Below are 13458 nucleotides of genomic sequence, written 5' to 3'. Positions count from 1 at the left end.
GTATGATGTTTGTCAAGTAATAGAATGGTGAGAGAAGCATCTCTAATGACTTAAAGCACAAGCTGGGTAGATGGTGGGACATACAAAGGTTAACATTAAGTGTGATGTCTTTCATTGGCTCCCTAAGCCTATTAGTATTTGTTTAATGGGCAGATGGAAATAAAATAGTCTTTTAATATTCTATTAAAAGAAGCCTATAAGGCACAAAAATTAAAAAAAGTGAAACCAATGAGACTATCTACTTTTTCCTTCAGCTGTAGCTTAAGTTTTATACTCTATCTTCAGCAATTGTTTTCTTCTGATGATGCCAAACATACCCGAACAATACCTGCAATAGGGTGAATTTGACTCACTTACTGAAAATACATAAACACCTGGCCTGTAAGAGTCAGGACTGATCAGATGAGCTTTTGTGTTTCTAATTTGCATCAACCAACAATGAACTTCCTCCTTTATGGATGTGGCCAAAAGATTCTGTCAAGGACAGAATCTAATCTGTGCTTTCCAAATTCCTTTGGGATTATCAAGGCCAGAAGGAAATGTTTTAAGATTTTAAGGCCAAATTCAGTCCTTATTCTTCATCTGAACTAATTTTCCTTTGCCATCGTCCTTCTTCAGTGGCTGGAGACTTAATGAAAGTGGGGAAAGAAGGAAAAATGAATAACAGTGTTTAAAAATAAATTTTGTTTTCATGACATTAATCCTAGGTTATGGTGTATATTTTAGTGAGAATTCTTTTGGTGACTTACCATTTGTCAAGCGATCAAACAAGAAAATGTCAAAATCCCACATTCCCACTTTGGAGAGCATATGCTGAAAAGGCAAACAAAAAACAGCACTCAATGGAATCATACCAGAGACTCAAAGATTTTCTTTGAGACAGTGAATTCAACAATTAAAAAGTCAAAAATAGTAAGTAGCATACTACTAACTATGTACAACTGGTTTACAGTAAAACAAATCTTTTACTCTACTTGATGATAATAGTATTGTTAAAGGGAAAGGCTCAGGAATTAGACTGCCTGGTCTAATGTCGGCCACGTCTTTTACTGGCTGTGGTAACTTGGGCAAGTTCTTTAACCTCTGTTTTGTAATTTGAAAAAAGTGGCTGATATTATTACCTCAGGGGGTTGCTGTGAAGATTAAATAAAGTAACATATATAAACATAAATATATGTAATATAAGTGCTTAAAACCATGCTTGTACATACATAGTAAGCACACACGTTAGATATCTGTTAAAATTGTACTTCAGTAAAATCTCTGCATCACAAAGTACTATTCACTTAAGGGAGAAGGTTTACACATATTTCTAAAAAATGAAGTCAAAATGATTACTGAGCACATTACTCTGCTCAATGTGGACAAATTATGAAATTAACCCCTGTAACAGGAAACTGAAGAGTGAGCAATTGAAATTATTGGGAAATTTAAAGTCCTACTGTCCAATGTAGGCTTATTATCCTATTTTTCTTTTTAAAAATACCCCATGCCTCCACCCAGAGTCAGTTCTCCTTCCATCACCATAAATTCGACCCCCTTTACCCTCTTCGACCATCCCTGCTCCCCCCTTACCCTCTGGTAACCACTAAACTGTTGTTTGTGTTTATGAGTTTTTATTTCTTTGTTTGTTTGTCTTGTTCCTTTGTTACTTTCAGTTTTATATCCCACATATGCATGAAGTCATATGGTTCTCGACTTTTTCTGTCTGACTTAGTTCGCTTAGTATAATAATCTCAAGATCCATCCATGTTGTCACAAATGGCAGTAGTTCATCTTTTGTTATGGCAGAGTATATAGATGATGTATTATAGAAATGAGCACTTGAAACCTATGTAGTTTTGCTAACCATTGTCACCCCAATAAATTTAATGAAATAAAAATAATAAGTAGCATAAGGGTGTTCCTTGGGGAAAAGAAAAATACCCACGCCTAGAATTAGATGGTGTTAACTCTCAGTCAGACACAAAGTTCCAGTTACTGATTCTATCCTCACTACAGCTCCTGCAACTGGGCCTTCCTCTCTTCTCACAGCCACTGCTCCTGGGAAGGACCAGCTTGCTCTCCTCTACCTGCCCCTGAATGGCTTCTTTGTGTCTTATGATAAAATCCAAAGGCCTCATCATGGCACACAAAGACTTTCACAACAGAAAAATGGAGGGGTAAGAGGTTACTCATGAGGTCTAGACTGAGTGAGCATTTTATCCAAGGCATGCAAATCTAAAGGCAGAGGCAGGGCTTGAGCTCTGATAACCTGAATTCTGGCCTGCTGTTCTTTCTATATCTCAATGTTGCCTTTCTTGAGAGGTGGTCGGTAAGAGGGGAGGCACCACCGGGAGTGCTCTGTCAGGGGTGCTCCAGTGCTGGGAGCTTAGTCTTGCTCTCCTCTAACCAGACAAGTGAACAAGCAAACGAACATTCACTCAATCTCAGGTCCTGGGTTGCTAGAAGGAGTGATGTCTTTTCCTTCTTTTGTAGACCTAATATTGGGAATTAGTTCTTCTGGAATTACTTGCTGCTTATTTCTTAATAGCATATATTAATAGTATATATTTTTAAATAATATATAGACAGCATAATATTATTTAGCATGTCAACCATAAGATACTACTTTAGCTTCTGTTTAAACTGAGGTAGTTTATTCCTGAAATTTAAATTCCTTTGGCAGTTTGAGCTAGAGATAGCTTGTGAGCTGTTGTTTTTTTTTTTAGATTGTCACACATTATTTACTACCCTCGGTTGGACCCATGAACTGTAAAAATAATTGCAAAATTAGTAAAAATCATTTGAATGAATTAAAATGTATAAAAAACATAATGCACCATTTTGATAGCCTAAAGTAGAATGAAGAGTTGGTAATTATTGGGTTAATTTCAGTGTAGCTATTTTAATGAGATAACTCAATGGGCTAAAAATTTAGCTATTGTCTCATTAGTGAATGATCAGTCCCAAAGATTACTTTAGTGTTCTGTAAATATGATTTGCACATTTATAAAAATGAAAATATCTAGACATGAATATATTAAGCATGTAAACATGCTTTACCTCATTTAATCTCAGCATCACCCCTATGAGGTATGTGTTTTAATTAACTTCACTTTATATTTGAGGAAAAAGCTCACACATGCTGAGTAACTAGCCAGAGTCACAGAGAGAGCATCAGTGGTAGAGGTAGGACTCAAACCTGGGTGCTATTAGCGGAGGCACGTGCTCTCGGCCACTGGCCTGCTGTGATATGACAGGGGGGTAGCTAGCTCACCCTTGCTTGTCCAAGGTAGTCTTCATCCAGTAGGTGGAGAGAGGCTTGTGGTATGATTCCACGAAGCAGCCTCGATGCATGGAAGTATCTCTGAAAGCTTAGCAGTCTTTTCACCTTTTTCTTGGTACCAATTTCCCCTGAGTGTGTTGTATCTGTGAAAGTAATCAAGTTCCAAGTTATACATTTTAAAAGTCCTATTTTCTCCGTTATGTAAAAATGCACTATATTATAAAGGAGAGAAATTTTAAAGATGGTCTCAATGCTTTCTTAAATATAGTCTACTTAACTCTACATTTGAAATTCTTGTAGAACAAAATTGATACTATATATTACATTTATTAAAATGTTGAGATATTTCTGAATGCAATTTTGGAAGACATAAAGTATATGCACTAAAAACTTCATTTTTTTATTAATGATGAGGATATGCTTAGTAAGCGAAATTTGCATAACTTCGGCATGCTGTTAAAGGAAGAGTTAGCCTTTTTTATGCAATATTGGAATTGAGCTTCCAAAATTTAGATCAGGTTCTTATCCTACACTCATTCTTGTCTGATCAAATCCTTCACCTGAATTAGAAGAGTTGAGAATACACTAGCTTAGAAATGAGGAAATATTTCCTAATGTCCCAGGAACATTAGTGGCAAAGGAATCAATAATTTCAACATAAAACGGACCTACATTCCCGTGACATGAAGCAGAGAGGGTGTTTACTTTCTAATGGAGTATATTCTCTTTTGCTGGTGGCCATAAAAGCCTGACCCTGTCAGTAGAGATATTTTAATGCTCACGTCACATGTACCTTTCAAAGCTTGACTGTTGACATCGTGACGATTGTCCAGAAATACCCCAAGCACATTATTTGAATGCCTGTCATGGTATATCTTGTCTCAACTGAAATTCTATGAATCACTCTAGGGCTATGTAAGTGACATCTGCTGCCAATTTTGGATCTGGAGTCAACTGAACAATCTAGTAGGAAAACATACTGTTCTTATATAAAGAAATTTTGGTTTCTCTGATGCCTCTTCCCATCTCCCGTTTCCCTCTATGGAACTCAAAATTACAGTGGATGCCAGAAGCAGAGGAAACAATAGACAAGGGTTTCCTTAGCAATGTGGCATGCCCCAATGACAGTGAGTGACCAACATCAGTTTATTTCTTAGGTTGTTTTATGCATGCAAAGCTTGATGCAGAGCAGACAAAACCCACTGTTCTCTGGAAATGCTGCTTGATTGAAATTCTTTTTATTTTAAAATGGATCTAGATGTCATGTGTGGAAAGAGGCAAGTGAGTACATATGGAGATAAGAGGCATACAACTGAAGTAGGTGTTTAGGCACACATCAATATTAAGAATATTAACAATAGTAAGTAGTCCCCTCCTTATCTGCAGTTTTGCTTTCCGTGGTTTCCATTACCCATGGTTAACTGGTGTTCAAAAATATTAAGTGGAAAATTCCAGATCTGAACACTTCATAAGTTTTGAGTTCCACACTATTCTGAGTAGCGTGATGAAATCTCTCGTTGTCCTGCCCTGTCCCACCCAGGACGTGAATCATCCCTTTGTCAAAAGTCTCCACATTGCGTTTGTGCCCCACCCGTTAATCACTTAGTAGCCATCTTGGTTATCAGATTGTTGAAGTATCACAGTGCTTGCATTCAGGTAACTCTTATTTTATTTTATAATGGCCCCAAAATGCAAGAGTGAAGCTGGCAATTTGGATATGCCAAAGAAAAGCTGTAAAGTGCTTCCTTTAGGAGAAAAGATGAAAGTACTTGACTTGATAAGCATCGTATCATCTCATTATCACAGGAAGACGAAGGATGAGTACAATACAATAAGATATTTTGAGAGAGACCATAATCACACATATACTTATATTAGAACATGTTGTTATGCTTAGTTTATTATTATTAATCTCTTACTGTGCCTAATTTATAAATTAAACCTTATTATAGGTATGTATGAATAGGAAAGAACATAATATATATAGGATTTGGTACGATCCACAGTTTCAGGCATTTACTGGGGGTCTTGGAATGCATCATTCACAGACAGATAAAGGGGACAACTGTATATGTGGACTTCATTCTACTGGTGAGTCCTCACTAGTTTCTATCAGTTTATCAAATAAAAGTACAGGATCAAGTGGTTCATTCACTTATTTAAAAAACATTTTGAGTGTTACTAATGGACAGCACTGAGCTAGATACTTGGTGAGATCCTTACATTCTAGATCCTCCAGTGAGCAAAACAAAGATCCCTGTCCTCATGAAGCTTACATTCTAGCATAGAAAGATGGACAATAAGCAATAAGCATAAAATGGAAGTAATTTTAAAATGTGTTAGAAGGTGATTAGTGTAATGGGTAAAAAAGGTAAATAAATAAATCAAAGCAGGGAACGAGGGATTAGGAGTTCTATGTTGGGGTTGTTAGGGTTGGCCTCATTAGAGGGTACAATTTGATCAAAACTTGAAGTAGATGAAGGAGCTGGCCAAGCAGGTATCTGGGGAAATGCCTCAATACAGAGTGACCAGTACCAATAACCCTAGAGTGGGAATCATGCTTTGGGTGCTGGCAGCAAGAGGGAGAAGCAGCAGCAGTTCTGTGCAGACGGGACAAGAGGGAGAAGGAAGAGAGAGATGGGGCTTAGAGCAAAAGGGGCATAAGAATTATACAGGGCCCTGCAGGCCACTGTGACAGCTTTGGCTATACTCTGAGTGCAATGTAGAACCACTGCAAACTTTTGAGCAGAAAGGTGATATGATCATGCTGACATTTAAAAAGGGTCATCCTGGCTTCTGTGTTGAGAACAGATTATGGGAGCAAGTTTTGATGCAGTGAGATCTGTTATGAGGCCATTGAAATAATCAGCAAGAGATGATGGCTGCTCAGACCTTGGGGTGAGGAGGGGTGTGCAGTGGAGACAGTAGTGAAAAGATCCTGAATATATTTTGGGAACCTCCAAGGTGTTGGCCTGAATAACCGGGATAATGGACCTGAGATGGGAAAGGCTGCAGGTGCAGCAGGTATGGGGTGGATTCAGTTTTGCACATGTTGAATTTGGAAGTCTATTGGAAATTCAGGTGAAGATGTCAAATAGAAATAAATGGATATAGAATCCAGAGCTTGAGGGAGAAGACTGAGTTAGGGATACAAATTTAGGAGTTGTCAGATGAAATGACTTAGGGAGTATGTGTAGACACAGGCAAGAAAAGCATCGAAATTTGAGTTCTGCAGTGCTTCAACTTTAAAGGGTGTGGAGAAGAGCAGAAAAGGTCAAAAGAGACTAAGAAGGAGTACCCAGGAGATGAAAACCTAGGGAAGACAATATTGCAAGGAGGGAGGTGTGATCCTATAGTCTCAAATGATGCTAGTAGATCAAGTGCAGTGAAGACTCAGCATTGACCCTGGGTGTATAAATCTGTCAAAATTCATTTAACTATGCACTTAAAGGGCACATTTCATTGTATGCCTAGAAGCAACAATGCCCTAGTAGACGAGCATATCTAGCATTCTGATTTTGTGTTTTAAATACAATTTCTCACTAAAGGAACCAGGCCACCTTGGTGAAATGGCTGAGTCTAGGACTGGGGCTGGCAAAGTACACAATGAACTATAACTTCTAGGTCTGCTAGAAAATAAGGGAGAGCTCAAAAATAATAGGATCATTTAAAAACAACAGAACAGAACTTGAAGGGCAAATATGGGGAAATTTGAGCATGAAAATAGATAAATGAAGAATGGATCATAAAACATTGACTGGAAGAGGAATCTGCAAGTCCTTACTGGTAATAATCAGGTAAGTAAGTAAATAAATAAGGAGAAGAGAAAGCTCTTCCTTGCAGAGAGTGCTAAACAATAATGTAGATTAAATAATAGAGTTAGAAAATTACCATTTTGCAACCTTCCTAGTAATAACAGATTCAGGCCAGAATCTGTTACTGGATACTAAAATTATTAAGTGAAAGTTTAAAAAGCAACAGGATAATTACATTGTATCAAAGTGTCTTCTCAGAGATGACTTATTAATTAGAAAGGAAAAAATGGGTAATATTTTAGTGGACAAATGTAGAGAGGGAACCATCTTCACTAAGTGATTAAAGTTAACAACATGAATGATGGGAGAAACTGATAGATATCCTGCACTTACTGATGTAATGTACTGAGGACACAACATGGCCTAGGTACTGTTCCTGCCCCAAATGCATATATGACCTCAATAAAAAGGAAACATCAGTTGAAGGATACTACAAAGCAATCGACCTAGTCTTAAAAAATGTCAGTGTCATGAACGACAAAGCCTTAGGTGTTGTTTCATATTCGTGTATTAGATATAGTGCACTAAATGCAATGCATGACCCTGAATTGGATCCTGGATCAGAAAACAATTTCCATAAATGACATGTTAGGACAATTTGTGAAATGTGTATATGGATTAAAATATGAGTTACATATTCTATACACGTACTGAGTTACATACAATAAATGCAAGTGATAAGAAATAATATTTTCTAATCATTAAAATTATCATTTTGATGTTAGTAAAATATTACTAATATAATGATGCTATGAGCTAAGGATATTAAATTTAGATTCATTTTGCCCTTAAACCAAAGAAGAAAACAGCAAGGTTCTCTCCTTTTCTGCTTATTTTTTTTCACTCTGTAGTCAAATAGGTAACAGTCCACCAACATGACAGAACGTAGATCTCTTGATCCTTATTTAAATTTTTGATATTTCTTGGCCTTAATTTTTATTTAAAAATATTGTGTGAAACAGTTATATAATTTATGAAGTGATCCCCCCGATAAGTCTAGTACCTATCTGACATTATACATGGTTTTTATAATATTATTGACTATATTCCCTATACTGTACTTTACATCCCTGTGACTCTTTTTGTAACTACCAATTTGTACTTCTTAATCCTTTCACCTTTCTCATCCTTCTCAACCATCCTCCCATCTAGCAACAATCAGTTTGTTCTCTGTATGCATGAGTCAGTTTCTGTTTTGTTGGTTCATTTATTTTGTTCTTTAGGTTCCACATGTAAGTGAGATCATATGGTATTTGTTTTTCTCAGTCTGATTTACTTCACTTAGCATAATATCCTCTAGGTCCAGCTAAATTTTATAGATAGCACAACTAAATTCAGCTTGTGAAAAATTAAAAGATTTCATTCTTTTTTATGACAGAGTAATATTCCATTGTATATATGTAGCACAATTTCTTTTTTTTTTTTAAGATTTTATTGGGGAATTAGGGGAGGGAACAGCATTGGGGAATTGGGGAAGGGGAACAGAAAAGTTGCTGCCTTTTTGTTCTTCAGTCTAGTTGTGGAGGATGTTGCTTTCACTGGCCCATGTTGGTATTGTGATCATTGCACTCTTCCCGGCTGAGGCAGGTGGGTTGTTGCCATTGGACGGCCACTCACCGCGGCTCACGGCAGCTCATGCTGGCTGCCAGCCACTCACGGTAGCTTACAGCAGCCCATTGCAGCCCCACTGCAGCCTACGCCATTGCCAGCAACTCACGGCAGCCCAGCTCCAGGTTGAGCTGTTGTTCACCATCTTAGCTGTAGAGGGCAGCGTCACTGGCCCATGTGGGATCTGAACCGGTGGCCCTGCTGCTCAGAGCTGGTGCTCCCAAGCCAACTCTTAACCAACGAGCCACTCAGCCGGCCTTGTACCACAATTTCTTTATTCAGTCATCTGTTGACTGACATTTCAGCTGTTTACATATCTTAGCTATTGAAAATAGTGCTGCAGTGAACATAGGGATGCATATACCTTTTTGAATTAGTACACTTGAAACTAATATAGAATAATATTGCATGTCAACTATAATTTAAAAAGTAGCCATGAGGATATATAGTACAGCATAGGGAATATAGTCAATAATATTGTAATAGCTATGTACAATGTCAGATGTGTAATAGACTTATCGGGTTTATCACTTTGTGAGGAATATAAATGTCTAATCACTATGTTGTTTTGTACACCTGAAACTAATAAAAAATAAAACAAAATATAAAAAAATGTTGTGTTAAAATATGATATATCTTGATAACTGAGTTATTTGGCACCCTCTTAAATTTTGAGCATGAGATAAGTGCTTCACCCTTTCACCCTAGTTCCAACCTTGTCACATCTTTGGAGCATAAGCTCAGATAATGTAAAAAACTATTCAATAATAAAAGTAAATCTAGATAATATAACCAGTTTACAGTTAATTTTTCATGGCAGCCTGTAGGTGAAAAAAATTTAGTATATACTGTCATTCACTGTGAGGGTGCTAAAAGTTTTGGAACAACTTACTTATAATGACATGCATTTTTTATTTGTGCAATTTCAAATTTACTGTCTGAGATGGGCAGGTGGGTATCTGCCTAGTTGCAGTATTAATTGGTAGTCAATATTTTCTAAAATACCAAAGCAAGTCATGATGATACCATTTAGCACTTCTATCTGTGTATTCTTTAATCAACAAGAAAATAATTCAGAAGTTATGCTAGATAGCCATTTTTGAAAACAAGGAGGCTTAATTTTCTTATTTGAGGACATACATAAAGCTAAATGGAAAAAAAAACCCCTCAAGGTAGCTCTTTAGAGGGTAAGAACATTCAATAACGCAAGAAAAATAAATTTGTTTAAAACAATATTATTACCTTATTTATCAACTGTCATTTAGGGAGCACTGTGTGTTATGTGAGATAATGAAAAACTAGCATATAAGAAGCTGAAAGTACCATTGGGAGAATCCATATGGGGAATAACCTGTGAATGAATCACCATGCTGTGTAATAATACCAAATACTGCTTTTTGAAGAGTTGAAATGTGTTATACAATTACTGAATAAGATCTGACAGAATTGTTTTGAAAAGGACTTTCAGTGAATACCTAGTATATTGACTTTGATATTTAGAGATATTGCAATATGTGTTTCTGAATAGAAATCTAAATGATGAAGCTAAATTTTACAGATAGCACAACTAAATTCAGCTTTTGAAAATTTAAGAGAGTCTTAACAATGTGTCTAGTGATGAAATACTGCATTTATTTAATGTCTTTATATAATTTTAAAAATCATTATTTAAAGGCATTCACAGTAATCCTAATGGTGCTTTTTATTTGAATTTTGTTGTTTTATGGGCTATGTGTCCCCAAATTCTCATTTGGAAGAGTTATAAAGTGGGCTGTAAGAGTGTTTCATTGCCTAACCTATGTGCGTACTGACTCTAGCTGTGAAATTCATTTTCTGCTTACTTTTTCTTTTATGAATTTCACAAATATGTGCATATTAACACACTGCTGCACTATTTAGACACTAATTTTAGGGTTATGAAGTTTATATTGGCATTTCCAGTATAGTAATTCAAAAAAAAATTCACAAGTGAGGGTTGGCGTAAATGCAAAAATGTTCATAAAAATTATTTTCATTTTGAGTACCTTCTCTATGGCATATTCTCTTTATAAGGGCTGATGAATTTTGGCATTAGGAGAAACCTTAAACCTAGACTAAATAACTGGGATAAAAAAAAAAAACTATAGGCATACCTATATGATGAGACTGCTTCTGTCAACTGTATACCTGGTTCCTTCAGAAAGAGCTATATCCACTGTTTTCAGAATTTAAATAGTTAGTAAGTGGTGCAGAAGTAGCTCAAGTGATACTGGGAACAAAGAAAGCCTTTAGGTTTAAGAGAGCAGAATTCTCCCATAAACCTAATATCAATACTTTCAGAGCATTGATCCAACAGAATCTTTAAAATAATGTGTTATTAATAAATGCCCTACTTTGATAATTATTGCACTATCAATTATTATATAATACTTATATATTATATAATTATATATTATTATGTTATAACAATTTTATGATAATGGTAATGATTTCTTGAAGAGTTAGTAGCTATTCATATATTTTGTTTATTCTCCTTTTGTAAAATTTTTAATATGTCTCGTACTAAAGAATTATTGATATAAATAACTTATGACTTCCCAAGGTCAGAAAACATCTTATCAAACTTTGTAACACCTTGTTATCTACTGCATCATCTTATATATAATGGAAACATCATATGAAATTTGTTGATTTAAGCTGAATAAATTCAGTTTACAGAAATATCATCAAATGCCATTTTAAAATAATAGGCCAATTTATAAAGTGCAAGATGCTACAACTTATATGCTAGTGTTTTAAATCATTTTCTCAACTCTCCAAATGGAGTTCCAGGGCCCATGTCTTCCTGCTACCACCTTTTGCTGGGATTGACCACCACTATAACACTAAGCTGTTCCCTGTATGATTGCAAATTTGCTCTTATTCACACCTGACTTTCTTGTTAGGTTATAAGGTCTTGGAGGCAAGATTCCTGCTAGTTTTCTTTGAATTTCCACAATATCCTGCAAATTATAGGTGTTAAATACATAAAGACAGAATTAAATAACGTTCCTATATGTGTGCTCTAGTTCTAAGTTCAAGGATGATGAAACTTGAAGAGATCAGGTTGAAATTCTAGTTTTAAATATGTAGTTTTAAAAAAAAGATGAGAAAAAATTAGTTTAATTTTAAGTGTAATGACTTCAGTACTCAAATCTCACCTTTCACAGTTTAGCACCTCTGGATATTAAAGTCTCCATTCATAAAAAGAACCAAATGCCAAAAAGCCTTTTAAATACAGAAATGATATTATAATATTGATACATGATGTTGTATATAAAAAGCCCTAAAGACTTCATAAAAATACTGTTACAGCTGATAAATGAATTCAGTGAAGTTGTAGGATGCAAAGTCAATATACAAAAGTCTGTTGCATTTCTATACATTAATAATGAACTATCAGAAGGAGAAATTAAGAAAACAACCCCATTTACAACTGCATCAAAAAGAATAAAGTACCTAGAAATAAATTTAACCAAGGAGGTGAAAGACCTATATACTAAAAACTATAAGATGTTAATGAAAGAAATTAAAAAACACACAAATAATCCCAGACAAGAAAAAGCTGACGGAGTTCATCACCACCAAGCCAATATTATAAGAAATGTTAAAGAGACTTCTTTGAGAAAAAAAAGAAAAATAAATGAAATATACAAATAAGAAAATAACACAAAGAAAAAAATTCTCACTGACAAAAGCAAACACACAATAAAAGCAGTGGATCAACCAACATTAAAGCTATTACAAAGGTTAAAAGGCAAAAGTAAGATGATCATGTGTAATTGTAACAATAAATCAAGATACACACAAACACGCACTCACAAAAAAAGTAAAAAATGATGACAAAAACAAAAATGTGAAGGGGTGAGTAAAAATGTTAGTGATTACAGAATGTGTTTGAATTTAACTGACCGTCTACTTAAAGTAGACTGCTATAAACATAGCTTGTATATATGAAGCACGTGGTGACCACAAACCAAAAATATACAGGAGATATATGAGAAATAAAGAGAAAGGAATCCAAACACAACACTACAGAGCATCAACATCACTCTGAATGTTGAGAGAAGAGAGCAGGAGAATAAGAAAGGATAAGAAAACTACAAAAACAATCAGAAAACAATAAAATGGTAATGATCACATACCTATCAATAATTACTTTAAATGTAAATATCTTAAATACTCCAACCAAAAGACCAATGGATCAAGAAGAAATGGTACATATATACAATGGAATTTTACTTGGCTATAAAAAAATTGAAGTCTTACTATTTGTAATAACATAGCTGGACTACAGGGTATTATACTAAGTGAAATAGGTTGGAGACAGAGAAAGACAAAAAGACATACATACTTATATGTAGATTTAAAAAACAAAATAAATGAACAAGCAAGATGAAGCAAACTCATCGATGGAGAGAACCAGCTGATGGTTGCCAGATGGGAGGGGTATTGGGAGACCAGGTGAAAAAGATAAAGGGGTTAAGAAGTACTAATTGGCAGTTACAAAATAGCCGTGAGGATGTAAAATACAGCATAGGGAATATAGCCAATATTGTAATCATTATATATGGTGTCAGATGGGTGCAAGACTTATTGGGGGGTCACTTGGTAAGTTACAAAAATGTCTAACCACTATGCTGTACATCTGAAACTAATACAATATTGAATGTCAACTGCAATTGAAAAAACAAATTTAAAAATCCACACAAATAAATGTAAACATATTCTATGCTCATGGATTGGAAA

The 13458-nt window shown here is 35.2% G+C and overlaps 1 protein-coding gene across 2 annotated transcripts in view; it reads right to left on the bottom strand.

The window, feature by feature from the left end:
* The window catches only part of PDE7B (phosphodiesterase 7B), a 298624-nt gene that overhangs the window by 40380 nt on the left and 244786 nt on the right, over positions 1-13458 (bottom strand). For both annotated transcript variants that reach the window (XM_019648129.1, XM_019648128.1), the window contains 2 exons: positions 3260-3411; positions 750-813 (listed from right to left, as the gene is read on the bottom strand). In XM_019648129.1, the coding sequence (XP_019503674.1) occupies positions 750-813; positions 3260-3411 (216 nt within the window). The remainder of the gene's footprint in view (positions 1-749; positions 814-3259; positions 3412-13458) is intronic.

This window comes from Hipposideros armiger, unplaced genomic scaffold, assembly GCF_001890085.2.
Source record: "Hipposideros armiger isolate ML-2016 unplaced genomic scaffold, ASM189008v1 scaffold_120, whole genome shotgun sequence".
Taxonomy (NCBI): Eukaryota; Metazoa; Chordata; class Mammalia; order Chiroptera; family Hipposideridae; genus Hipposideros; species Hipposideros armiger.
Note: the sequence above shows the minus strand (reverse complement) of the source record. Positions and strands in the feature narration are given on the sequence as shown.